The sequence below is a fragment of the Canis lupus genome, chromosome 19 (genome assembly GCF_011100685.1).
Source record: "Canis lupus familiaris isolate Mischka breed German Shepherd chromosome 19, alternate assembly UU_Cfam_GSD_1.0, whole genome shotgun sequence".
Classification (NCBI taxonomy): Eukaryota; Metazoa; Chordata; class Mammalia; order Carnivora; family Canidae; genus Canis; species Canis lupus.
The window spans coordinates 23,705,129-23,732,763 of record NC_049240.1 but is presented as its reverse complement, the minus strand read 5'-3'; the positions used below and the strand labels follow the sequence as shown (position 1 = coordinate 23,732,763).

The 27,635-nt window shown below is 56.1% G+C and overlaps 1 protein-coding gene across 1 annotated transcript in view; it reads right to left on the bottom strand.

Annotated features, from left to right (window-relative positions):
* Nucleotides 1–3,435: 3,435 nt before the first annotated feature.
* Nucleotides 3,436–27,635, bottom strand: part of HS6ST1 (heparan sulfate 6-O-sulfotransferase 1) — a 41,653-nt gene continuing 17,453 nt past the window's right edge. Inside the window, exon 2 of the mRNA XM_038564807.1 lies at nucleotides 3,436–6,956. Within this exon, the coding sequence (XP_038420735.1) occupies nucleotides 6,248–6,956 (709 nt within the window). The 3' untranslated portion in view covers nucleotides 3,436–6,247. The remainder of the gene's footprint in view (nucleotides 6,957–27,635) is intronic.

The window sequence follows — 27,635 nt, the reverse complement described above, 5'->3', positions numbered from 1 at the left end:
AGCGGGGGGCACCGGGTGTCAGGTGGGAGCGCGTGGGGCTGAGGGCCCGGGAGGGGACATGCCCAGCCTGTCTGGGCCGAGCCCCGAGGGAGGGCGGGGCGGGGGGCAGAGCCGGGCGGGGAGCGGGCCCCTGCGGCTGGTGGGCTCAGCGGGGGGCTCGGCCGCCGGGGTGGGGGTGCCCGCAGCCCGGGAGGGGCTGGAGGGGCTCAGCGGCCCACGGCGGGAGGCGGCGTCGGCCCGGCCCCGGGAGAGATCTCTGCGCCTCACCTGGCCCGAGGTTAGACGGAGGCCCCAGGTCCTGGGCACCGAGCAGTGGGGCTGGGGAGGGCGGACACGGCTGTCCAAGCAGCCAGGGCCTGCTGGCAGGCGGACAGTGCAGGGGGAGCATGTGCAAGCACCCTGCCACCCACCACTGGGGGGTGGGGGTGCCCCTGCGCCCCGATGTCACCCACAGAGGAGGGGAAGCACGGGGGAACAGGGGGAGCCCTAACGGTTTCTAACCATTAGAGACAGTTAACTTGAACAAATTAAAAAAAGAAATTAAACCCACGTCAGGGGAATGGAGACTTGAAGTGCAGCTGTGAGCAGTTTCTTTACAAAAGGCCTGTTTTGGGGCAAGTCTGGGCAGTGCCATGTAAATTCCTCCCCTGGGCCTGCCTGAGAGCCCAGTCCCACCTGGCGCACCCAGAGCACAGCCAAGAGGGCCCCAGGACTGGGGATCGGTGGAGGTGGAAGGTCCCGCAGGTGGGGGGGGGGGGCAGGAGGGTCCAGCAGCCAGAGAAGGTGACCCACCTAACCTCTAGGAGCAGGAAACCAGATGGCACTGACCAGGTGGGATGGATGGGGCCGGGGGGCAGGGGGTCTGAGAAATTGTCATGGTCCTTTGAGGAAAAGAAAGGGAAAAGTGTGCCCATTGGCTTTGCTCCATGATGGACAGTGTGGAGGGTGACAGAGCTGGTGATGGGAAGGGTCAGGAGTCTGTGTGCCCTCCCCAGAGGCTTGTTCGGGGTCAGAGCTGGAGCTGGACATGAAGGCCTAGGCTGCGATGTGATGCGCCCTGCCCGGGTCTGGCTCCTCCTCCTCCTCCGGAACTTGCCCATTTTAGAGATAGCAGGTGGAGGTCTAGTTGGAATCCAAAGCCTGATCTGACCACAAGCTGAACTCCTGAGAGATTTCCCTGTTGCTGCAGCGGGGAGAGGACCCAAGACCAGCATCTCATAGCAGGTGGTCTCCTGGGATATGGAGGTGAAGCCCTTCAAGCTAGGCCTTGTTAAGGAGGCCGGGTGCCCACCCCAGTGCACTGGGGCAAAAGCTTGTGGGGAGGGGGCTGGCCAGCCAGAAGGGGATGAGGGGCAAAGGGTCCCCACGACATCGATGCACACAGCTTCCTTTGGAGTCCTCCCAGGCTTGGAGATCCCCGAGACCAGGCATGTACTCCCGGGAGGGGGCTGTGGGCTGCCATCCCCCTGGGGTTGGCCTTTGGCCTCTGGGGAACCTGTGTGCTCTGGGCTGGGAGCATGGAAGGCAGAGGACAGGCTCTTTCCTGTGGCAGCGGAAAGGGGACTCTGCCCAGGTGGGGTGAGTAGGGAGTACTTTGCTCTGGGAAGAGAGAACTGGAACCACACAGAGCACTAAGTGAGGACAAGTGGCTGCCAGATTTTGGGGTCAAGATCCAGGGGAAGCAAGTTAGTAGCAGGCCCGTCCTAGGAAGCGGCAGCTGTTGGTCCCCTAGAATGTTGGGTATGAAGAGGGGACAGCAGGGGGGCAGCAGTGGGCTGGATGGGGAGGGGGGCTGGGCCAGACCCGCATATCAGAGGAGCTCCATTAGGCTTGGGTTTGCCTAGCGGTGGGTGAGGGGCAGGGCCCACTGTGGGGGGACAGTGTCCACCCCTTGGCTGACACAGGGGAGGCTACTGCTGGGAGTAGGAAGGGAGTGAGGGGCTGGGCAGAACTCAGGAGCCTCCGGGCCTGGAGCTCAGGAAGGCTGAAGGGGGCCTCCAACTTTATTTGTATTTATTTTTTGAGATGGAGAGCCAGCAGTGCTGGGGGAGAGGAGCAGAAGGAGAGAATCCTTGAGGCTCCGCACCCAGCGTGAGCCGCCTTGGACTGCTGTGGGACCTGCGATGAGCCCCCTCTCCTGGGTTTCTGCTCCGCCCCTCAGTTGTTGGGGGGCTCCTCTCTGCAGCAGAGAAGCCTCAGCTGCCCGGCTCTTCCTCTCAGAACATAGTAGGAGGATCCGGGTCCACAATCTGGGAGGGAGAGGAAGGCCTGCGGTCTGAACCACAAGCTTCAACTAGCTTTTCCAGTCTTGCGTGTGAAGTCCCTGACTCAGTGACTTCCGACTCAGCCTGCTGGGTCTCCCGGGCCCCTCGTGCAGGTGCAGAGTTGGTGGCCTGGCCCCGGGCCCCACAGCCGTGCAGCAACAGCCAGCTTCCTGCTCTGAGTGGGACAGGGCCATTTCCCTGTGGTCGGATTACGGCCCAGAAGGGAAGCAAGGGCTCCCCCTCCCAGTCTCATCCGAGCACTGGACTCCATCAGGTCCGTGGCCACATTTGGCATTTGTGACCAAATGTTTAACAGGACCTGCTCGTGAGAGAACAGAATTATGCAGACATTGTAAGAGCCAACCGGGCCGACAAGGGAGCGGCTGGCGGGGCGGGCCGGGGCTCCACTGCGTGGAAGGAGAGGGAGGAAGACGGCGGGCGCTCCCGGCCCTCGGCCCTCGGCTCACAATTCGTCCTCAAGACCTTGGGGGAGAACCGGGAAGTGGGGACCCGACTGTCCGTGAGCTGGGATCTCCGTCACAGGTCGGGACACGATAATGGCATTGGGTTTCGTAGCAGAATGTCCTTAGGAGCTACATGCCGATGAGACTGGGATTCTGGGGACTGTGCCGCATTTTCGAATGTTTCAGAGAAAAGCATGCCTGAGTGACGTGTGGAGGTGTACGCGTGTGTGTCCCCAGTGTGTACATGTGTGGACAGAGAGCAAGTGTGCCTGTGCGACAAGGAAACAGGACGCAATGTGAATCCAGGCAAATCTAGGCTAGGGGGTGATGAGGATCCATGAGCTATTCTTTCGCCTTGTTTGCGATCTTTCCAGATTAAAAGTTGAGAAGAAAGAGGTCACCGAGAAGCACACGGTGTCTGCCTTTCTCAGCCGGAGTCTGAGCTGGGGTCCTGTTGCCAAGCGCCGCAATGAATCATCGCTAACCCGTGCTCTGTGGGGACGACAGGTGCAGCTCTGACTTGCACAGAGCCTCAAGCGAGAAAGCGTGTGAACGCCTCTCCTCCTGGGCTGCCTGCACCGGAGGGAAGCCCCTGCCTCGGCCTCCACCTCCATGCCAGGATGCTCATTTTGAGAATCAGACCACGAAGGTCCGGCCACACCGCGTGGGGCGGCTGGCTGTCACTACAGACCACAGCACACCTGCACTCCTTGTCAAGGGTTTATTTCATCTGCTAACATTCATTCTTGACCTAGACAAAAACAATTAGATGATTATGACTTGCTTTTCCATCACCAACTCGTTTGTCTTGTATGAATAACCAAAAGATTTTCTTCTCAACACTTTTTTTTTTTATAAGAAGCTATAAATAAATAAAGCTTTAAACGCCCCTGGGTTCAAGTTAAACGCTTCCAGTTCCCCAAAAAAGGTCACAGACTCATTGCTCGGACAGTTCTGCTGTCCCTGGTTCCTCCTCCAGGAGGGGACATTGCAGGTCTGTGTAGGGAGTGGGCTGTGGGCCCACCGTGTGTTGCCTCTGTCCTCTCAGCCCCAGATAGAGCCCCCAGGCAGGGCGTCCCTTCAGTGGAGCCCCAGCAGGTGGCAACGTCGGAGAAGATGCTCCAGGCGTGGGGAACCTTCACCTCAACACAGGCAGCCTGAGCGGAAGTGGACTGGAGGCTTGAGGGGCCTAGGTGTACTGGCACCTGGCGCTATCTCTGGGCACCTGGACCTAGGTCCTGGCCCCAGATCGGACTGCTTTCCAGATGCAGCAAAGAAACCAAGGAGAGACCCGTGTTTCCGTGTGAGCTGGGACAACGGATCATAAGTTAAAACATTCTAATATGTACAAAACAGATCCTACACTCAAGCCTGCACACACACAGGAAGCCCACCTCGAGGAGGGCCAGGTGCCCAGGGACTCAGGCAGAACCGGGCTGAGCTCTGCATGAGTGCCTGGAAGGGACACCCTCCTGGTGGAGGCTGCAGCAAGCCCCAGCAACTTACGTGCTTGTGCAAGACAGAGTTCTCACGAACATGTCCCACCCTCCTCCCTGCAGCAGGCCTATTTCAAAAGACGGGTGTCAGAACACATCCCCCCAGGTGGACCCCTTGAAAGAACCACTAGGTCACCTGGATGCTTGCCTGCTCAGCACAACGCATCCTCTGTGGGGGGTGGTCTGGGGCTGGGCAGGCGCAGTGCCCATCCCCGCCTGCTCACCACTGCCCTTGGACTACAAGATGCAGTGGCTGGGGTCGGAAGCAGGAAGTACACACCATCCCTGTGGCAGGCAGGCAAAGACGAAAGGCTACCTCCTCCTGGGTAGCCACCTCACTAGACACTTTAGGATTTCCTGTGCTATGGAAGGTTCCTGGCTTCCCCAACCTGTAGGGGAACAGCTGCGATGGCTGAAGAGAACCTGGGGCAGGGAGGAGGGTGCCTGGTAGAAACTGCCCATGAGGCTGCGGCTGTCACCTTCACTGCCCAGGTGCCTGCAGGCACACGTGGGTCCTCTCTAGGAGACAGGCCAAGGCCACTCAGCCACCTTGGGTGTGAGGCTCATATTTTGCTCCCTACACCCCAGGTCTTGGGCCTCCTGTGGGGAGAGCACCCCCAGAGACAGTGGCCTGGCCCATGGAGCACAAGAGGAGTCAGGCATGGGGGTAGTATCTGTAACAGAATGGAACATGGCTTCTCCAATCTGCAGGGCTGCCAGGAACGGGGCCTGACTGGCTGTGGCCAGGGGGTGGGCAAAAGGAAATGCAGGGAAAACCTGGGGTGAGAAGGGCTGTGTATCTGGGGAGTAGGGAGCCACTGAGAGCCATTTCTTCCAACTCTAGTTGAGAATCTGAAAGGCTGAGTCCCCTTTTCCAGCCCTACAGAATCACCGTGGCCCCAACATACGGTTCATGGGCAGCAGGTGGTCTGCCGTTTTCTAGCCAATGGAGGCTTGATTGTACTTTTGCATGTGGGGTTGTGGGAACGGTGGGGTATGACCCCTGAATAAATGTCGAAGTGATGAGCCTGGGGCCAGTGCTGGTCTAACAAATCTGAGAGGGTCAGAAAGGTAAATCGGGCAGAGGAAACTCTCTTCCTGTCTAAGCTGGTCTGGCTAGGTGGTCACCCCCAAAGGCTAGCTGGCAGGGGGAGGGGTGTTTAGACATAGGTGGCCACATCCCTGGTCACAGCCTTTGTACTCCTGGGATGCACGCTGTCCACAGAGGTGCATGTGGGCCCATCTCCCTGCAGCCCTCCTCAGCCTGAGGGCTATGGGACATGGGGGGAGGGATCCCACAAGGTGTGCTTTGATCTCCTGACCCAAAGCATGAAGCCAGACTGCGTGTTTTGACCCTGGGCCAGAGAGAGGATGAGCTTCCCAAGAGCAGGACTAGAATCTTCTCAGCTTTAGGTGAGGTGGGCCCTGGCCGTTGAAGATGGGTAAGCTAGAGCTCCATGCCTGAGGACATCTCAAGGGGCTGCCTGTGCGCCCAGGGAAGGGGCTTCACTCAGGCCCAGGAGCATCGGGGCCACCAGAGGCCCAGGGACCACCCAGGTGGCCTGAGCCTGGGAAGGTGCCTGGAGCTGGTGTCGGGCTGCTGCCGGCCAGCGGTGGGGAGAGAGCAGATAGGTGTGCACAGTGGGTGTAGGACGTGCTCCTGGCAGGGCGAGTCTGGTCTCCACTCTGCTTTTTCTTGTCTTCAGACCTTGGGCCATGGCGAGGAAGGAGGCCATGGAGGCAGGGACACCACCTGCCCCTGTTCCCCTCAGGCCTGCCCAGGGTGTCCCTTAAGCACACTCTCCTGTGGCCTGGGGGGTTGCACCGATTGATTCCTCAGTCCCCAGTCTGCGGGGAACCATGAGAACTGGCCCCGCCGGCCACCGTGCCTCACTTCCTCAGCCTCGAGCAGCACGCATCTCCCCTCCGGCGAGTGCACCTGGGCCCCTCTTCCCACCAGAGCTCCGGTGGGTCCATCTGATGCCCCCCACCCCCGAGGTACCTCCCTCCCTGCCGGCCACCACTACCACTTCTCGATGATGTGGCTCATGTAGTCCTCGGTGGGCACACGGCCCGGCTCGTCGGCGTCCTCTCGTGGCAGGGCCTCCTTGGCGCGGTGCAGCAGGCGCTCCTCCCGGCTCTTGAGGCGCTGCTCCCGGCGCTCCAGCTGTCGCTTGTACTGGTAGCGCTGCTGGAAGAGGTCCTTGGCGTAGTCGTAAAGCTGCATGTCCAGGTCATTGAGCTCCTCGATGCGCCGGATAGTGTCCTCGTCCACCTCCACACCGCCCGCCCGTGTGCTGTTGTACTGCATGAAAGGCCGGATGAACTTGAGGTTGAACGTCCGCTCGAACAGGTACTGCGTCTTGCGCTGGAACTCCGTGAGGCCAAAGAAGGCCATGCCCCGCAGGTTCTTCTTGGCGCTCTCCAGCAGCAGCTGCGCCCGCTTGCCCTCGGGGATGAAGGACAGGTTGTAGCAGCCCACCAGGCTCAGGTCGGCCAGCATGCGCACCTGGCGGTTGTTGGCCAGGTTGTAGGGGCAGTCCATGAACTCCTGCAGTGTGCAGCCCGACCAGTCTGTGCCCTCGTAGCAGGGAGGCAGCTCCTCGGGTGTGGGCGTGCGCCCGTCACACATGTGCAGCGATGTCTTCCACGTGGCACCCCGCTGCACATGCCGCCACTCGCTCAGGTAGCGGGACACAGGGTCTCGAAGCAGGGTGATGTAGTAGAACTTCCTGTAATGAGATGGGGACAGTGGTAAGGTAAGAGGCCGGAAATCTGGGGATCATTATGGGGCGGGAGCCCCAAATTGGATGGCTTTGGGTATACTCTGGGGGACCACAGGTACCTCTAATACCAACCACTAGGGTAGTTCTCCAAACAGCCACTTCTGAATGAGAAACCCAGGACATCACCCAGGGATGTGAAAGGGCCCTTGGCCACCACTGTGTCTGCCACATGTGACCACCATGGTGTCCAGATGTGCCTGACTTCAGTGCCTCCTGAAGCCTGGTCTAGGGTCTTCTCCAGGGGCTTCCCCTGAACCCCATGGCTGCTTTCCAGTCTGCTCCCTCCTCAGGAGGGACAACTCGTCTCTGCCCTGTGGTGGGGTGGAGAGGGTGCCCCTGAGCCTATGCCACCTGGAACCAGTGGGCTAGAGTCACAGGGCCACTCGGCAGAAGTCACTTACAGCCCCAGGCTGCATGTCCAAGCCTGGTCAGGGCCTCCTGCAGGCCCAGTTCACCCCCGCACCAGTGTAGACCACCCAACCCAGGACGCCCAGGAGACCCATAATTCATAATTTGTTTCCCAGGAACTGCTTCCACCTCAGGAAGGCAGGGATCCCTCAAAATGCCACTTTGTGCTGGAAGCGAGGAGCATCCATACCACAGGAGAAATGACTCCCTGTGTGACAGACAGGCCTGGTGTGTGGGGTCAACCCCAGAGAGGTTATTCTGGGAAGCCTCTCCTCCAGGGCTGGCTGAACAGCTGCCTGTGCCTGGTGGGATGAGTCCCAGGCTGAGGAGAACCTGGGCAGGTGGCAGGAGCCTAATGGGACCCATACACCACCGCAGGTTACCCCAGGCTGAAGGAGGAGCATGTACTCCGCTGGGGGTCCTGGGATCTCTCAAGCAGAGCCCAAGGGCAAGGGGCAGCCAGCCAAAGGCTCCGTTGTGTGTAGGGGGGCAGCAGAGGGAAAGACTGGTCCTTCTGTGCAGATAACTGAGGAAGAAACAGGGCAGCAGGTGGCCCCCTGACATCCCCTGTGGCTCCTATTGGCTCGTACTATGCCCTGGGGGTGGGGGCAGTTGGGCAAGGCAGATGGTGGAGGGCACCTGGGCAGTGGGGGTCAGGGACCCGTTTCACAGCAGGGAGTAGAGAGCAGGGCAGGCATCCCAGCTGCCAACTCCTCTGTGCCGCCTGGGTTCTGCTCCAATCTCCCCCTCAGGTCCTCGTTCGCTCTGGAAGTGCCCTTCCCAGGTACTGTGCCCCAGCCAAGCACGGACCACTGGTCTCTGGCCTCTGCAGGTAGCTCATTCAAGCTCCTGCGGTGGGGGTAGCCCTGTATCCCACATCCAACCCCCAGCTCCTGCAAAACACACTTTGGTGGCTCCTACTGCCCTTGGAAGATGCACAAGGGGCCACCTGCACCCCCTCAGGCCCTGTGACCAGTGGACCTCCTTAAACCGCCTCACTGTCTCCGGGGGAGAAACTTCAGGGCCTTGGCACAAGCTGTGTTCTCTTCCCTCTGCTTCATGAGCTGACGCAGCTCATCCTCCAGACCTCAGGCAGTGCCGCCCCCCAGGGAAGCCTTGTGCTGCAGACACGGTGCCTCCTTCGGCCTCTGCACAGCGCTAGCTCAGTGACCATAGCCTCCCACAGGGGAGGGGGCAGGCAGGAAGGAAGCTGGCTCCCGTGTGTGTGCTCAGCAGGGCCAGCGTGACTCCCCAGGGAGGTCACCTCCTGTGGCACCTGCAGCCCCCAGTGGAGGAAACCAAGCCTGAGGAGTTAGGCAGTTGCCTGGAGGCTCCCAGTGGCTTTAGCACGGGGTGGGGCGGCTGGCCTCTCCTCAAGGGCTCTCCTCTGCAGTGAGAAAGCCACTAATTGTGGCCAGGACGAGAAAGCTCAGTTCATTCAAGGGTCAACCTCCTAGGAATGAAATAGAAAACCATGACCAACCACTTGACCATGTCAAGTGCTTCTGAAGAGGCCAAGACAGGTAGACCCAAAGCAGTAAGCACAAGGACACACCCAGAAACATGCATATGAACAAGTGCAGGCCTCTGTGCAAGTGTCCGCAGCCCCGCCCCACTGGGCCCTGCCTGTGCCCACAGGTCCTACAGGGAGGCTGAGGCTCACCTGGATCCCCTCCACTGCTGTGGGCCCCTCGTCATCCACAAGGACATGGGGCAGCCTAGGAGTTCCTCCCATTCAGAAAAGCCATCTGAAGTATCAACTGACAAGCTGGTCTACTTGGTGCCAGCCAAGGCCAGCTGGAGTTGAACATGGCCTCAGGGTAAGCTCTGAGGGCAAGAACCCACTGTGCACGAAGGGCGCGGGGACCCTCCCCAGGTGTACCCCCTGGTCTTCAGGCTGTCGTCCTGCGTCAGCACTGGCCCCGTCCCACTATGGGCGTAGGTCTGGCAGAGACTGCGGCTCCCAGACCCTCCCGCGGGTCCCTGTAACAGGAACAGGGCCATCATCCCTCCCACTGCTGGCACCTAGAGGTCCTGGGGAGGCCGGGTGGATGGGAGTCCCTCCTAACGCACTAATGTAGGCCAGAGAGGTGACGGTTCCCTGTGACCTACAGCTGCCATCTGGACAGCCGGGACTGATGGGAGTCCTGCCAATGGAGGCAGGCCCACCTGCTTTTCAAGTCCCTCTGCTCACAGCCCAAGAGGGTACGTGACTGGCCCAGAGTCCCACAGCAAGTCTTGAGGCAGGAGGAATTCAAGCTTCTTCCTCAAAGTCCACAGTACAGCTGCTCTCTGCCTGGTTAGGCAGCTAGGAGGACTATGGCCGAGATGCCGGGGGTTTGAGGGCCTTAAGCCCAGGGTTGCTGGTGTATCTGGCAGGTTCCAGAAGACACAGGGGAGTCTTCTGGTCCTTGGAGCTTCCTCTTTGTGCTCTCTGGTGAAGGCTGAGCTGAGTCCTCCTGAGCCCCCGGGGCTCACGCTGACCCCGCAGCACCCTATGCATCACATGGGTGTTAAGCAGAGTGACTTCTCTCCTCACTGCATCCCTGGATGCTGGCCCAGTTGCACAGGAGCAGGGGCTTACCCCTGCCAGGGTGACTGGGAAGGACATCAGGATGGAATATGTGGCACCTTCTCTGTGCAGGACACGGCCATGCCCTGGGCAATGTCCTTCTCTCCCCCATCCTGTCCCTCAAACACGGCCTATGGGGAGAAGGGCTCAGGCAGACTGTGGAACCTGCTCAAGGGGCTAGCAGCCCCAGGCCACTACCCAACTCGTGTGGACAATGTGGGAGCCCTGGTAGGCACACACACCCGTAGTCTGTCGGCCTGACATCAGACTCATGAGCATGATACCCACCTTCACCTTGCCCACCCTGGCCCTCACTGTCACTGCTGCCATGATACAGCAGGCCTGTACCCTGGCCACGCTCTGCCCAGGAGCCCTGCTCCCATCTCCCTCACTCCGCCCTCTCTGCCCATTATCCACACCGCCAGACACTGACTGTTTATGTTCTGGTTTACTGTCTGATGAAAGAGGGGATGAGGGCATTGTCCAGAGGCAAGGTGTGGTGTGGAGCAGAAGAATCCCCCACATGACGGACCACCCCCTGTATCAGGCAGCTTCCTGCCCAACATGTGACTTAATATACATCCTGTGAGTGTCAAGGGGTTCATGATGCAGGGATATGAGGACCTGGGCAGGGGCCAAAACAGTCTGTACCCTCAGTGGTATCCCCAGCACCAGCCCTCCAGTGCCAATACAGCTGCCACCAGGCTAATCTAGTCCCTGCCCCAGCCCCACCGCATGGAAAACTAGAGGGTCTCTGTCCCAGAGCAAAGTTCTTCCTGCACTGACATCTGGGGTCCCTCATAAAACAGGGGGTTTCTGCCCATCACTCTTCAGCAGGATCTGTTCTTTCAGGTGATCCAAGTGCCAACCAACAAGGTTTCCAGAAAGAGGGGAGTGGGGAAGCAGAGGGGAAGAGATGAAGAAATAATGAGAATTGGAGTATATAATCCATTTAGTCTGAAAAGGCTCCCCACTTGCCCAGCAACTGAATGTGGGGACCAGACCCAGGACTAAAGAAATGACCCATGCAGCACCTGGACAGAACAGAATATATAAAGAGGGCTGGTTGTCAGAACGGGACTCAATTTCTCTGTAGCAATACCATATGCTAAAAGTCAAAGGAACACGGCTTCAAAATGCTGAGGGAAAGTGACCAGCGACATACATGTCAGACCCCACAAAACTATCAAGCAGATGTGAGGGGAGACTAGAGGCATTTTAGGTACGCGAAGACTCAGGACACTTACTTTCCATATATCCTGTTTTAGAAAGGTATCGGACTAGGTATCTTATCTAGTAAACAATGACAACAAAAAATTTAGCATGGAGACAGGAGCTCCGACCCAGGAGACAGACTGCTGGTCCTCCCAGAAGCAGAGGAACAGGGGTTCCAGGAAGACAGGGGCATGGACAGACTACCTGATGCAACAGAGCACTTGTGGAAAAATGAATGGTAGGTGCATAGGAGATCTTTGGAATCACTTGAAAAAATTACATCTATGATGACAGAAAACAAGTAAAAAAAAAGGGGGGGGGCTATCATTAATTCCAGGAAAAACAAGAAGTGTTATAAAAAGACAAAATAAAGCATTCTACTAGGCTCAGGAAGTAAACAATGCTTTTAGAGGTAGCATAATGTAAACAAGGACTACGGATTTAATAAAAACTTGAGCTTTTTACTCTACTTGGAGGATGGGTGGGGTATGGAGAAGGCTGTTACGAGGGCTTAAGAACATTTAATCTTCATCTACCAAAACAGAAAGCAAACAGATAATGTTTAAATCAATAAATAGCACTATAAATTATTTAGAAATATGGAAGTAAGTACATGAAGAATACTGAAAAGAGCTGCAAGTGATAATTTGGAGAGGATGGAAAGGAAAAGCAGATCCGTTGGTTTTTACTATAAGTCTCCTGGAACTCCCTGTCTTGAAGCCTGTATATAGACTATTTTAATGAAAACATTTAGTTTCATTTTTATAAAAATATAACAATGAGGAAATTGGTCAAAAAAGCATATGGAAAGATGCTCCCCTTCATTAGTCATTGAGGAAATAGCACACTGAGCCACAATGTGATACCCACTAGACAGGCAGAACAGAAGTGAGGCCATGCCAACTTCCATCAACGGCTTATGGGACAGGAGTTGGGGACAGTTGTTAGGGAATGTCTTCACTGGGAAGCTGAAGGCACACACATACCCTTGACCCCAGGGCTACCCTGTCCACGTACGCTGGAGGATGCAGGCATTGTTGGTGACAGCCCCAACGTCTGCCTCGGTGGCATGTGTACATAAACAGTGGTTTACTCTTCCAGTAGAATACTGCTCAGCAATAAAAACGAACAAACTATAGTTATAACTTGGGTCAATTTGGTGACTAAAATGTTGCAGAGAAAAAGCAAATTAAGAAAATTTAATGGAGTATGATGCTACTGTTTATAGTTTCCAAATATAAATACAAAGAAAGTACTATTCAATGATACACACACAGATGTTGAAATTATTTTTTAAAAAACAGGTGATGGGATGCCTGGTTGGCTCAGTGGTTGAGCACCTGCCTTCAGCCCAGGGCCTGATCCTGGAGTCCTGGGATCAAGTTCCACGTCAGGCTCCCTGCATGGAGCCTGCTTCTCCCTCTGCCTGTGTCTCTGCTTCCCTCTGTGTGACTCTCATGAATAAATAAAATCTTAAAAAAAAAAAGATGATGAGGTGATACACACAAAAATTCAAGGCAGAAACTGGCTTTGGCCCTCCGTGGGGTGGGAGTGATGCTGGGATATGGCATAAGCTCATGGAGGCTTCTGTGGCAACCATCACGTCCTCCTTCTTGAGGCAGGCAATGGGGATGTAGGGGTTTACTTTCGTTTTACCTCCTACGTACATTATGCAAATTCTTTTACTTTTACAAAACACTTCGTAATAAATAATAGTTCCAAAAAGTTTTGTGCCAACAAAACCTAGCAGGCCCTGCAGGTGAACTAGCATTCCTGTCCAATCAGGAACCTCGGTTCCCCAAAGTGCACCAGTCCCCTCTACCTTTGCTCCCATGCTCCCTTGGTCTGCAACAACCCCCCACTTCCAACCTTTCTACTTGCTAACATCACTGCGGTCAGTAGGGCGAGGTCTGTGGAGGACCCCTCGGGATGTCACCTTCGGGGATGGTGAGTGGGGCCAGTTTTCCAGGCCAGTAGGGGCTGCCTTTGGCTTGTAAGCTAACCATGCATTAGTGAACTGGCTGCTCTGTGGCCTCTCTGGAAGGAACCACAACTTCTCCCAAGCTGGAGCAACCGTGTGGTGGTTGGCTTCCCACCCAGGAGACCTTGGGGTACAAGCAAGGTCAGCTCCACTCTTGGGGCTCCCCTTCGATGCTGCCAATCCCAATGCAGGGACTCTAGTAACTTGGTTGGCAAGTTATGCTCTTTTGGAGCAGCAAGCTTCTGGCACCTTCTCTGAGCATAGCCCTAAACCATGTCCTGGCCTATGTGGGTGACCATGGTATCTTGACCTATGGGAGAGATCTCTGTGGAGCACAACTGCCTGCTATGCTGGGGGACAGGCCCAGAAAGTTGCCCAGAGCATGTCCCAGCCCAGACTGTCCTGCCTATGGCTAGGGAGAGGGCTGACAGCACTGTCACCCCCAAACAGGGTACACTGGAACCGGAAGGGTGATGGGGAGGCCCTGCCCATACCTTTCTCTCTGAAGCCTTCCATATGGAGTGCTCCCCACCACTTATCCGTACATGGGGAAGGAGACAAACTGGCAATGCCCCCAGAACCCTCATAACAGTGACAGCAGCCACAGTTAGCAAGGCTCAAAGCATGCTAGGCACAGCCCAGGGGGCAGGCATTTCTGCCCTTTCTCGCAGAGGATGAGTCCCAGGCTTAGAGGCAGGGTGTGGCTCTCAGCTATTCAGTGTCCAAGTGCTCTGGGAAGGGTGGGATGGGACCCACAAGGACAGTGGGGGTTAACAGTCAGGGGGAGGCCTGAGGGCACTACTCCCAAACGGGGCAGGCTTCTCGGAGGTGATAGGGGCACAGCCCATGATGACCCGAGAGGGGGCAGTGGAGGCTCCAGGTGCAGGTAGGCCCAGACCAAGAGGGGTTTTGTTCATTTTATAGGAAAACAAGCTCAGATGGGTAATGAATGGCACAGAGGGCAATATTCACATGGATTTCAAAGATAAAACATGGGACTTCAAAGAAATTGTGCTGTGAAGTCACTGTGGTTCACCTGGGCTGCAGTAACTCCTGCCGGCTCACGGGATTTGTCGCCTGTGGCATGCATTCTTACATTTGATCATGCTGGGTTTAATGCCTTCTGTGAGCTTAGCAGCGCCGACATTCTCGTACGCACTGCTTTAGCATGCCACGGAAGACCTTGCTCCAGGCAGTGGCCAGCTCTAAAGTTTTAATTCTAAGTTTTTGTGGGACAACTCACCCCTGGTCTGGGAGCCCTGCTTTGTTGACAATGAATTCTGAAAGGTGCAGTAAATTGGGTGCCTTCCTGGAGGAGGGGGTGGGGGGCAAGTGGGTGATAGCCAAGATGTGGCTCCTGCTCTGCTTGGTGCTCAGATCAGCGAAACGGCACCTTCTCACTGTCCTCAAGAGCCTTCTCCCTCCTGCCACCTGCCTGCAGGCAAGTCAGCCCACAACTGTGACTCTGTAGAGCTCAAACTGTTTTTATGTGAACACTGCTGCCTTAAGTGACCATCCCTTCCTGAAGGTCATACCAGTGGCCAGAAGAGGCTTCATTTTCCTCACTGTGCCCCGGGGAGCGTGGGTTTGATCTGAACCCCATGCCTGAGCCCACCCACCCCTGACCCCATCCCCAGCAGCCCAGGGCTCTGACCAGAAACCAGGCTTTACACCTGGCTCAGGCCACAGGCAGCCCCATGCTGGGTGAACACATGAGGTCCCGTGGCTGGCTGAGGGGCCATCCGGGCATCAGCTTCCAGGAGCCCACCCTATGCCAGGAAGGGCTGGGATGTGGCGAGGCCACCACAGAATGCTGGCTGCATGTTAGCCCACTTGGGAGACCCGGCAGCGAGCGATGGGCAAACACCTGCAGCGGACTGGGCTGCAGCAGAGACTCTGCATAGGGACATGCAGCAGGTCAGCAGCCAGCAGGGAGGCGGACGACTGAGTGGCTGCCTCAGGATGCTGAGATTACGGATTCTTAACATTTTATTATAAGCATTTTCAAACTTACAGCAACGGTGAAAGTCTAGGGAACACCCATATGCCCAAATGGGTTACTTTGACATTTTTACACATTTCTGTTTTGTCTATGATGCCTGTGCACTGTCTAAATAACTGAAATAGAGGAACAGGGATTTTTTTTCTTTTCTTTTTCTTTTTTTTTTTAGGAACAGGGATTATAAAAACATCTCTGGTGTCTGGTATGGGGTGCTGGGGTACCCAGCAAAGGGACAGCTTTACGCTGCTCATCCTCCGTGACAAAATGCCAGCTGGCTGGCATCTCTGGATGGCAAACTGCAGCTCACCTCTGCCCTGGGCTGCAGGCTCCCACGGCAGGAATTTTGTGAACAAGGGTCCAACTCACCAGTCTCTGAACTGACACCCTGAAATAAAGGCAGATTTTTCTAACCAGTGCCAATGGAGTTGGAACTCCTTCACTGTGGGTGAGGACACTGTCATTACAGCCAGAATTACAAAGTCTTTAATAAAAAACACATACTGCTGTATTACTTTTGGATACTCAGTCACTGGAAGAAAATTAATGCCACAGGTCACAAGAGGCCCTGGAGGACCAGCTACTTCCTCCCCTCTAATTTGTCCTGAGGAGGGTCCCCAGAGAGGCCACAGAAACTGTGAGGGATACCCATGCCTCCTTCCACCCCAACGATGTACTTTAGCCTCCCAGGGCCAGGAATCTTCCCTCATGAGGACAGAGGCCACATCGTGAGGCCAGGATCTGGATGGTTATCGCTTTAAAACCATATCCTAAAAAGTACTGGGAATTCAGAGGGAGGACTCAGGAGAACTTGCCTGGGTGGGTGGGAGCTGACCACAGTACTCCAGCCCTTGCTCAGGGGCTAGCAGGGGCTGGTGTGCTGGGGGCCCTGTCTACTCACTCTTGCTCTGATGCCAGGGCCTGTGGGGCACTGCAGGGCAGGGCAGCTAGCTCCCTCACTGAGGCCTACGTCCATGTTACAGGAAGGAAGTGACAACCTTCAGGGGTGGTCAGAGCTGGGAGCCATGGCCTGACCTGCTCTGGTTAGCTCGCTGAGCTGAGCCCCATCAGGATGCTTGCTGCTGACGCTAGGCCAGGTGCTGGTGGCCCCAGGACCTACGGCCAGACAGCACACAGCAGCCCAGTCCTCTTGTTCTCGCTGGCCTGCTGACCTCATAAAGGGCAGCTCTGGGGAATGCAGTTCATGTAGTAAAATGACCCAGCACGGAATCCAGATGGGAGATTCACCACCTTAAAAAAATACAAGTCTGATTTTAGCTCTGATTCCCTAAGACTGCCCTCCGTGGGGCTGGCTGCCTCCTCCTCCCTGTGACAGGAAGAGGCCTGAAGGTGCAGCTCCCCAGGGGGAGCACTTGGCTGGCTGTGAGCTGGGTCATCTCTCCTCTCTGAACCAGAATCCTCATGTGCATCATTAACAGGGCCTGGCTGGTGAGCAGTGCAGGCTGAGGGGAGAGAGAGCAGAGTGGGGGGTGGGGAGGGAGAAGTCCTCTCAGTGCTGGCACGGGGAGGGGGAAGATGGATAGGAGATGGGCCAGCTCCTAGGCAGTACAAGAGCAAACTGATGGAGTGAATAGATTCTGCACTGGTTCCAGCCAGGACTTCCCTCCCTGCAGCATACCAGGGCTGCCCCCCCGCCGGCACCTGTAGGAAAAACCTAAATCATCAAGTGCTGAGCTGGCAGTGGTAGGCTGGGGAACCCCCTCTCCAGAGGCATTGTAGAAAATGCCTGCATAAGGCTGTCCCTTCTTAGTAATGTGCCCATAGAGCCGCTGGGGTCAGGGGCTGCGTGAGTGTAGGCCTGGACTGGCCAGCCTCGTGACTGGGCTCCCTGCCTCCCCAACTTCCAGCAAAGTGAGGAGGCCTCCTTGGCTCACCCAGTGAGCTACATTCCTCTAGTGAGAAGGGAGTCAGGCTACAGGGAACAGCACTCCCATGGGCCCTCAAGTGACTCCTCAGGCTTAGGAAACAGCATGGAAGTCCCCAAGGAGGAAGCAGCCCAGGAAATGTTTTATAGGCAGGTGTGGCTGTGTGACTCAGTCTGGCCACCAGGAAGTGCCTAGAGACACTTTCTTCCCCCATTCTCCTGCTGGCTGGAATGTAGATGTAAGCGCAGAGCACCAGCAGTTCTCTTGGATCAAGAGGCTTGAAGTCCTACTCTCTGGGGCTGGTAGGACTGAGAGACAGAATCTGTGTTCTCCATGCACCTCGGGGCTGCACCACCATCCTGGGCTGCCTATACTGGGCTCCCTTTCAAAGGGAGGGGAATAAATGGCTACCCTCTTTTGGTCTCTAAACCTAATCTACCCATTCAGAGCCAATGCATAAGGACCTGTGCATGATGGGAGGGTAAGCTCCTGGGATGGGGCCTGAGGTGTCAGGGTCTCAGGAATGAAGTAATTAATTTGGTGAACCTCAGTGCTTTACTCCAGTCATCCTGGACACTCGCAGGCATCCTGTGGATGGAAGCATTCCTACTTTATAGAGGAGAAGACTCGGTCCAGAGACGTTAAACAGCAAAGCCAGCAGGAAAGCTAGCAGTGGTGTCTGATGAGAGCTGCTTTCCCCAGAGCCCCAGCCCCCAGAAGGCATGGAAATGTTGCCTGGCAAGGCTGGACCCCAACCACCTGCTGACCACTCACCAAACCACAGCCAGGAGCAGTGGTATTTTTTAAAGTAAACTCTGAACACAATTTCTAACCTATTTCCTTTAAAGTAAAGTGAGCTTGTTAAGAGTCAGAGTGATCGGGGATCCCTGGGTGGCTCAGCAGTTTAGCACCTGCCTTTGGCCCAGGGCGCGATCCTGGAGTCTCGGGATCGAGTCGCGCGTCAGGCTCCCAGCATGGAGCCTGCTTCTCCCTCTGCCTGTGTCTCTGCCTCTCTCTCTCTCTCTCATAAATAAATAAATAAATCTTAAAAAAAAAAAAAAAAAAAGGAGTCAGAGTGATCTTTGTAAAGGAAAATACATACCCAGACCAGCAGCTAGGATACACCAACATGGGGCGGGAACACCACACAGCCACAGTGACGGTCCTCCTGACATAGCTTCCTTGGGGCACTGGTCACAGGGAGGAGGCACAGCAGAAGCCCTGGACCTTGGTCCAGCCCAGCCAGTACCTTGCTGTGGGATCCTGAGCGGCCTTCTGGATGGGCGCTCTAGCTCTTCCTAAGGGCAGATGGCCACTGCCACTGCCATAGGCATAGAGCCAGGCTTGCACACTTAATAGTATTCCTGTCCCCTGCTGGGAAGCCATGGGTGGACACCCGTCCCTTTGGGCTACAGGATGCATGGGTGGCAGGCTTGACTGACACAGGGCAGAGGCAAGGAGTGGTGGGAGTGAGAGCAGGGCTGCCCTGAGTCTCCACCCCTTCCCCACTGCTGTCACACCGTCTAGCCCCCAGAAGCCCCCACCCAAAGGAGGAAGAGGGCCTGGCTAGAGATGGGAGTGTACCCAGGGCACATGAGCCACGCGGGCTCACAGCTCCAGACAGGCCTCTCTGACGCTGCCCTCACCAACTTTCAGGGACTCTGGGCTCCATGGTCTTGAGGACAGGCAAGGTGTATAGGGGGGTGATGGTGTGGCTCCCCACACAGTGCCCCCCTACCCCCGTACCTCAGGGGCTGGTTTGCACACGTTAGCCTGGTGCTGGGCCCTTACTGTTAGGAGGAATTGTTAGAATGAATGGGAATATGAGCAAGAGTTCTTGTGTTACCCAGCAGGCCAGGGTTGGGGACGGGAATGTCTGACTAAGGACCATGGAACCCGAGGGGGGTCCTTCCAGGAAGCCCTGGCAGCAGAAGGAACCTCCCCGGGCATCCTCTTGACTGTAGATTCATGCACTGGCTCCTTTTCTGGTACGGGCTGCCTGCTGCAGCTCAGGGCAAGGCCCTGTTCCCCATAGGGAATGGTACTGGGAGCTGAGAACCCCAACCCCTCCCTTGTGGGAGCAGAGACATGCTGGGAGACTTCCTGGTCAGGGGACCCCCAGGGAGCCTTCCAGGTCAGGGGGCTGGGAATGTAAAGGTGAGACTGGGGTGAGGTGGAGCTCTCTGCACCCTGTCAATCTGATCTGAAGCACCCTCACGGAGGGTTCCCTCCAGGATCAGACTCTGCCAATTTTCTCCCCTACCAGGAGGCCTGGGTAGAGCGATGATCCTTCTGAGCCTGACCTGCCACCTCCTGGACCTCCCAGGCTCCTGCAACGACCCAGTGGAAGGCTGTCTATAATAGAGCCTTACAGCCAGGATGATGAGGAACTTCTAGCCCCGGGCAGGTGGCTGCAAGGAGATGTGAGCCTGGTGACCTCAAGACTCTGCCTCAGGGCTCAGCACCCCGTCCTGGGCTCCATGGCACCCTCAGTCTGGCTCATTCTTCTCTCCTTCAAAGGAGCACCTACTGTATACAGGAGTGCACAGTTCTGCCCTCCTGCAGCACCTAGAAGGCCTAGAAATGTGGCCAGTGCCAGGAGCAGAAGGGGTGTGTGTCTAATTCCGAGTCGGGGTCTGAGCTGCCATCTGAAGGACAGGGAGGAGCAGCATTCCCGATAAATCCCCAGAGGAGGAAGGGGAGGTGGGATGGGGGAGAGCAGAGCACGGATGCAGAGGGGAGCTTGTGAATTCAATAAGGAAAGGACATTGTTATTAAGCAGTGTGAAACATACGATTTCTGTCTGTTTAAATTCCAAGTTGTTGAGAAGATGTGACAAAAACCAAGTCGATTAGTTTAGGCTTAGGAAATGCCTCAATAGCTCCCTCCTCCCTGACAACATCTGTGGCAGAGAAAACACTTCCTCCATTTACAAAGGAGGCTAGCAAAGTGTTAGGAAAACAGAGCGGATGGACAGCCTCAGCCCCCGGGCTCTGTGGCACAGAGTGTGAGGTGCTGGCCAGGCAGGTGCCAAGCCCCTGCTGGACCCCAGCGCAGCACATCCCAGGAACCTGGGGCCCTCCCCTTCTTCCTTGGGGCAGCTGACCAGGGAGTAGGGCTCCACGTCTGGGGAAGCCCAAGCTTTTTCTCCAAGGCCCCTAACCTTTATGATCCCACCAGACCCTCACAAGGTCCCTGGGAGACGGGTGGGGCAGTGGGTGACTTAACCGTCAGGCCAACATGATCTACAGGGGTCTGCAGTGGCTGCCCCCTCATGCCTCAGCTGGCACAGACTGGGGGAAGGTCCTAAGCCTCAGCTGGGGTGCCAGGAGGGGCCCTCTCAGCTCCAGCCTGTGTGCTAATCACTCTTCATTCTTGACCAGGTCACCAGGGGTGACCCCCACCCTTCCCTGTAAGAGCACCTGAGGGGACACATCTAGGACCTAGTGCTGGGGGGCTCCACCCACTCCACTGGGTAAGACTACTTTCCCTGGACACGTCTGCACTACTCAGGTATGTGCAGGAAGATGCGCCACTGTGTATAGCACAGGTGCATGAGACCCCAGCCAGCCTTTCGCTGGGGAGCCATCCTCATGACAGCACCAACACGGAGGCTCCCAAGGGTTTGACAGTGAGGGCTGGGATACCAGGTCCACAGGCACCCCTCCTGGCATGGAACTGTCCTGGAAGCCCTGCCCAAGGTAAGGGCTCATCTTCCCACTGAGGTTAGGCCTGAGGCTGCTCTCCTCCAACCCAAGCACGGGCCTTTCTGGAGACGTCTTCTCCAATGAGCAAAGGATTGGCTGATGGCATGGTGGGAGACTGCCTGCTGTCCTCAGGCCAACTGTGGCCGGGTCAGCCCCAGCCCGGGTCTCTTGCCCCAACAGCACAAGTGGGGCTCTGTTCCAGGTGTGAGGACCTCCTTATGTCTCCTCTTGCCTTCTGACTCTACCAAGCTCCCTCCTGCTACTCCCTTGCATTGCTCCAGCTAAGTGGGTACTGATCAGCAGGTGGACTCAGCTAGGCCTCCAGACCCCACCGGGCTGCCCGTTCGTACATCATGCCTGCCTGCTCGGCACTTTCTGGCTTCTGACACCAGGAGGTAATACTTCTGCCTAAACACACACACACTCACACCTTGGGGTAAAGGGAAAGCGACTGTGCCCTACTCCTTCCCTGGGCGGGGCCGTGTGCTTGCTGACTCAGCCCAAGACCCGCCTCCAGAGCCATGGCCTTTGCCTGTCATCAGCTTGAATCCCCACAAAGGACTCTTGCTTGCTTTCAGTTTCCAGACCTTTGTTGAGGCTCCTTCCTCAGATCCTCACAGCCTGTACCTGCAGACCTGCTATGACCCCCTGACCCAAGGAGGAAGAGGACAGGGCCCACGAATGAGGCAGTAGGCAAGGTCGGTGTATAGCATATATGCCAGGTTGATCTGTTCCTACCATTCGCGAGGCAAGGGCGGCTTCTGACTCTCCAGAAGCCAAGATGTATCTTATAGCTAAGAGCGAGCGTGGAAGGCCCATGCAGCATGGTACAGCTCACGGAACTGTCCCTGCCAGGCTACCAACAGCCTGGTCTTAACTCGAGCTCACGGGTTGATACACGGCATGATACCTGAGCCCAGCAACTCCATGGCAACCGGGACACACGGCCCTTCTGGGGACTCTAAAGTGACATGGGAGCACCAGTATGTGCATAAGGAGCAAAAGCACATCGGAGCTCATGTCACAACAGGATGCCATTCTGGAAAACACATAACCTGGGTACAGTTGAAAGATGGGACAGGAACGTAAGAGGGGCCAGGTGCAAAGGGGGATTACCCCAGAGCCTGGTGCCTTGGGCAGCTTTTTCTTCTGCTTCTAATTTTTCTCATATATTTCCAGTTTTATGTAACTAGGCATGCATTACACAACAAACAACACACAAAGATTAAAAGCCTTTTATGCACCTGATATCATCTGATTTTTCTCAGTGACTCCCCAGCAACTCCTAGGATGGCTCCAAAGCCATGAGACCATCAGCTGTCTGCTTTTCTGGGGGTTGGGAGAGCCAGAGCTGGTCTGAGGACCACTGGGACTCTCTTAGGGCTCAACCTACCAACCTCAGAGCTGGTGTCTGGTCCCACAGAGGCTCTGGACAGCAGGGGGCTGATTCTCCCTCTTCCAGGGGCACACATCACCTGCACAAGCACACAGTGTGCCAGGAGCGACGGCTTTGTGTGGTCTCTGAATGGAAACTATTTTTCCCAGGCAGAGAAGTTCAGAGCCTGAACGGCATGCTCTAGAGCCATCTGATGCCCAAATGAACTACAGTGTCCCACATTCTCCCACCCTGTGGTCCCTGCTGAGCCCGCTCTGCTCTCCCAGGGACAGGGGCCAGCTCCGGCTGACAGGCTGGGGGAGCTGCCACCTCAGCAGCGACCCTGAATCCTGGGCCTTGGGGATACCAAGTTGTCCAGAACAAGGATCCCTCCATCAAGTGCTCCTGTGGGGTGGGAAAAGAGAGACTGATGCTTGGTGTGAGGAGTGGGGCCTCACACGCGCTCATTGGCTTTGTTCCTGCAACCTCTAGGGTAGGTGCCACTATTAGGCCCCCTCTGTAGATGGGCAAACTCAGGCTCAGGAGAGCTTCCTCTGCCAAAGTCTCCTACCTCCTGGGGCATCCACACCACTGGGCAGCCCCGGATGCAGCATCCCTGAGAGGAGCCGAGCAAGGCGCCTAGGGACACCAAGTGCAGGGTCTTTCAGCTTGCCAAGGGCTCTGCCACTTAGTAGCTGTGTGGCCTGGGTAGGTAGTGTATTCTAGGGCTGCGGACCCAGCCATGAGGGAAAGAGAGAAAGCCTCTAGAAAATGAACAGCCAGAATGGACTCACCTGCTCTCACCAACCGTGGATGGAGGCACCAGGTGAACATGCAAAAGAGAGAGAGAAAAGCCATTAATCAAATATAAAAGAATATGCCCTATCACCTTAACAACAACAAAATCAAAACAGTAGTTAAAAATCCTATGAGTAGTCGAGGATTGAGAAATATCTGCAGCTTACTTTTAAATCATTCTGCCAAAAAGAAGAAAAAAAGGGGACAAGTACATATAAGTACATCTCTGTGTGTACCCGTAGGTACACACACACACAGATACACACCAGTATGTAGAGCAGTAGAGCTTGCAAGCACGCTGTCCAAACATCAGAACAGGAACAACCAAGTGTGTCTGGTTGTAAGGTCTAAGGCTTTATTACTCTGTAGGTTTGTTTTTCAAAATAAAAAGGTATGCTGGGGAGGGGAACTCCTCCCAGGAGAACACCAGGTAAGATTTTTATTTTTTTTTTTAATTTTAAAAAGATTTTTATATATTCATATGAGAGAGAGAGAGAAGTAGAGACACAGGCAGAGAGAGAAGCAGGCTCCATGCAGGGAGCCTGATGCGACACTTGATCCCAGGACTCCAGATTCATGCCCTGAGCTGAAGGCAGACGCTCAACCGCTGAGCCACCCAGGTGTCCCTCTACTACATTTTTAAATAACAGATTATCTATCTTTATGCAAATGATTCTAGACAACAGGAAAGTAGGGCAACCCCCCCACCCCAAAACCCATTCTAAGAGGCCATTACCCCAGCACCAAAATGAGACAAACATGTGAGAAGACAGGAAAATTAGAGCCCTTTTCATTTACAGTGCAGATATAAAAAGCCTACACAAAATCTTAACAGATCCTATCCAGCAAAACCCATGGAGAATACCATACTAGGACCAAGTTAGATTACCCCAGGGATTCATGGACGGGTTCATGTGAAAAAATTCATAAATGAGATTTATCATCCCAACAGATCATGGATCTCAACAAATGTGTAAGAAACATTTGCTAAAATTAAACACCTATTCCTGATAAGACTCTCAGGAGAAAGTAGCAATAGAAGAGAATTCTCCTAACCTGATAAAGTAGACAAGGTAAAGGTTTTACTTTGTCTTCAAAGACAAAGGTTTTTGAAGCAACCCAGTCCTCAGGGAAGTCCGATGCATTCCCTCTAAGATGGGAACGGGGTGAAAATGCCCACGCCCCACTCTGTACTTGGGGGAGGTGATCTCACCTCACACAATAAAATGACAAGATGGAAGCCGTGTGTCTACCTCATCTTTGCTAAGCACCTATGTGCAGGCATTGGGCTGGGGGCTTTACCCTCAGAATCCCCGCTGCTGGAGGGACCGACTTCCCCCATCCAGTGCCCTTGTCCTGAGTCCCAGAGTACCTGACAGTGAAAGGTCTGGCTTGTTCTCAGAGGTCTGAAGGTTCTGGAGGTTTGGGGCACCAGCAAGAGGCAGCAGCTCACCTGCTGGCACACTGCCTGCTCCCAGGCTCCTGGGGCCAGGTGAGCTCAGCAGATGTATCAGCCAGAGCGCCTGCTTCTGAGTGAGATTGGTGGGCTGGTCTTGGCCCCCAGGGGGAACTCCTGGCTGCATAACTTGGGGTCTCCAGAGGCTGGAGCCTTGCCTGGAGCAAAGCAGATCAGCGGGGTCCCAGGTAGGCAGGACATGGGCCCAAGCCCTCTCCAAGACTCAGTTTCCCTGTATCTGGTCCCTTCTGTCTGTGGGAGTGTGGGTGTACTCAGGTAACAGGTGGCAAGCAGGCCTCAGGACAGACCTGGAGGAAAACCATTCTTGAAAGGACATGTGTTAACAGGCCTACCCCAGGGCCTGAGCACAAATGGCCCCAGGTCCTGCTCACACTTTTCTCTCATTTAGCCAGGGGCCCACAGGCTCATCTCTTTGACAATGGTCCTCCCCTTCTCTGTCCACTCCTCCGGAGTGTGCAGGGTGAACCCCTCTCAGAGGGATGTCCCTCCTCCATCCAGAGGGAGGATCTGGCCCGGGAGAAGCTGCTGTAGTCCTGGCAGAGGAGCCAGAGCTCATCTGGGGAGGGAGAAGCCTGGTGGGGGCAGAGACTGGGAGGTGGAGCAGGGGCAGAGCCACCAAGGCCCAGGCCCTCCCACTAGCACAGGAACCACCTGGGGGTGGGAGGGAAGGCAGGGGACAGGGGACCTGGGAGGGACTCTTCCCAGAGGCCCTGCCCGTCTCTTCTTTTTTTTAATTTAAGACAGTGCGAGAGCGAGAGAGGGCGAAAGTGCACATGTGTGCCAGAGCAAGCACTGGAAGGGGTAGGGAGAAAGGGAGAGAATAACCAGCAGACTCCCTGCTGAGTGTGAAGCACATGACCCTGAGGTCATGACCTAAGTCAAAATCAAGAGTCACTTAACCTACTGAGCCACGTAGGTGCACCACCTGCCCATCCTTCCATGGAGTCTGAGCCCAGTAGGGCACGGGCTAGGACAGCAGACCATGGGGCAGGGACACACACCATGTGCAGACAAGGAGAGAGCAGGCCTCAGCCCAAAGAAGCCTGGACACAGAAACAAGCCAGGGCTTGAGTCTTGACCTGGAGCAGAGAGTGTGTTCTGTGTCCAGGAGCTCAGAGACCTTGCCTCTCATGAGAAGCAGGCAAAAAGTGCCCATCAGCAGGGCTTCCCAGGGGTATGGTGTAGGGGATGACAGGGGATGACGCTGGAGGGTTCAGGGTGGGGGAGACACCTGTGGGCAGGGTGTGGAGGGTGATGGGATGACGCTGGAGGGTTCAGGGTGGGGGAGACACCTGCAGGAGAGGGCAGTGGCAGCACAGTGGGGCCAGAGTTCTCCTGGCTGTGGGCACTGAGCCTGGGCCATCTCACAGGGGATGGGGCCAGCACGTTGGGGGAGACATGAAAGCAAAAGGAGCAGCATCAGAAGAAGATTCAGGGCCCTCCAAAGGCTGAAGGCCAGGACACGTAGGTGTGAGGAGGGCCAGTGACTCACTGGGCATGTGGCAGGGCGGGCTCAGGGGGCAGGTGGGGTACTGTCAGCTGATGGGCTCCAGCTGGAAAAGACGGCTCGACTCATACAGGAGGACGCCTTCGTTGAGGGACATTCTGAAATAGGCAGCCTCCTTAGTGGGGCTGCGGCCGGGCTTTTGCTGGTTCACACAAATGCCCTGGTCACCGGTGCTCCTCCCTTCTGGTGAGGACAGGCCCCCAGCACCCCTACAGGATGCCCACCCTGCCTCCCCATTGCTGGTAGCAGACAGAACTATGGGGACCTCCCTGCCTGGCTCAGAGACAGGGCGTAGGCCAGCATGTGGGAGCTGGGGAAGGAGGACCGTAGCCTGGGGCTAGTGAGCAGGACCCAGCAGGGCCCTGATCACGGAAAGTCACACACCTCAGGGTGTGACACATCCACAGCCAAGAACAAGGGGCTGCAGCACAGTCACCATGCACTGGAGGGCCCCATTATCTCCCCCGCCCCTGGCCACACACTCTACCACAGTTCCCACCTGGACATGTCTGTCTCCCCAAGCTTCAGAGGGACAAAGCCCACGGCTGAGGCCTGTCTGCAGAGTTCCTTGTGGGCCCGGCTGGCCAGGAACTCAGGGTAGGTCCAGGGAGGGCCACCCCTACTGCCGCTGACGCCGGTGCAGCTGAATGTGGGCCCTTTCAGCACTTCAAGGAGCACTAGGGGTTAACTCTAGGAGTTATCTAAAGGAGTTTCACAACCGAGGTGCCAGGCTGTGCCATAGGTGCCCACGTGGCCCCATGTCACCACCTCAGGAGCAAGGGCTGATACACCAAGAGGAGACCTCACGGCTGCAGTCATCAGGTGCAGCCAATGGTTTCCCTCTGAGTGCCAGGCCCCCCAGGGAGGGGAGCTCCTTAGGGCTCTGAGTCCAGGTTGGGCTCCCTCCCCTGGATATCTTCCTCCTGACTGGCCCTGTGTGCTCCACAACAGCCCCCCTGCCCCTTCCAACTCTGTTCCTACTCCTGCTGCAAATGAACCCCGAGGCCATCCTGGGTGCTGGCCCAGGCCCACGTCTGGGGTCCTTTGTGTGGCTGCAGGCCCTCCAGCTGTACAGGGCCTGTGGGTTTCCATCTTCATGGGTCCCAGTGGAGCTGCTCTCCTCTGCTTCCCCGTTGGCACTGCCCAGCGCCGCCTGCACACCTGGCCTCCCATCACAAAGCACTGTTCGTCCTGTTTCAAGTAACCTCCTCCTCCCCTTTTCTTTCCTCCCAGAGTGTCTTCCCCTGGCCCACCTCTCAGCCAGCGTTATCATACAACACGGTGTTTCCTCCTCTCCTGGCCTGGCTCCTGTGGTCTCTGGGGCCAGCCCAGGGCCTGGGCAGAGTGAAGACTCAGAAAAGCCAAGGCTTTGAGTCTTGGGCTGAAACTGACTGAAGAGTATGGGTCTGTTCCTTAAAACCGAGAGCAAAAGCAGGCAGTTGTGGCTCCTTTGGTGGCCATCCCCCACCTGTCAGTCCGTCTCCTTCCACAGAGCAGGGGAGGTCAGCAGGGCGGCTTCTGGACTTCCCAGAAACCACAGCTTCCCTGCTCCACAGCAAGTCCTGCCTGGGGCTCCGGGATGAAGGTCCACATGGAGGGGTAGTGGCTCCAGGAAGACTCGCGAGTGGGAACATATACAGCCACATACTTATGAAACATCACACCAGTGGGGAGAATAAAAACATAGCCCCAAATAGTGT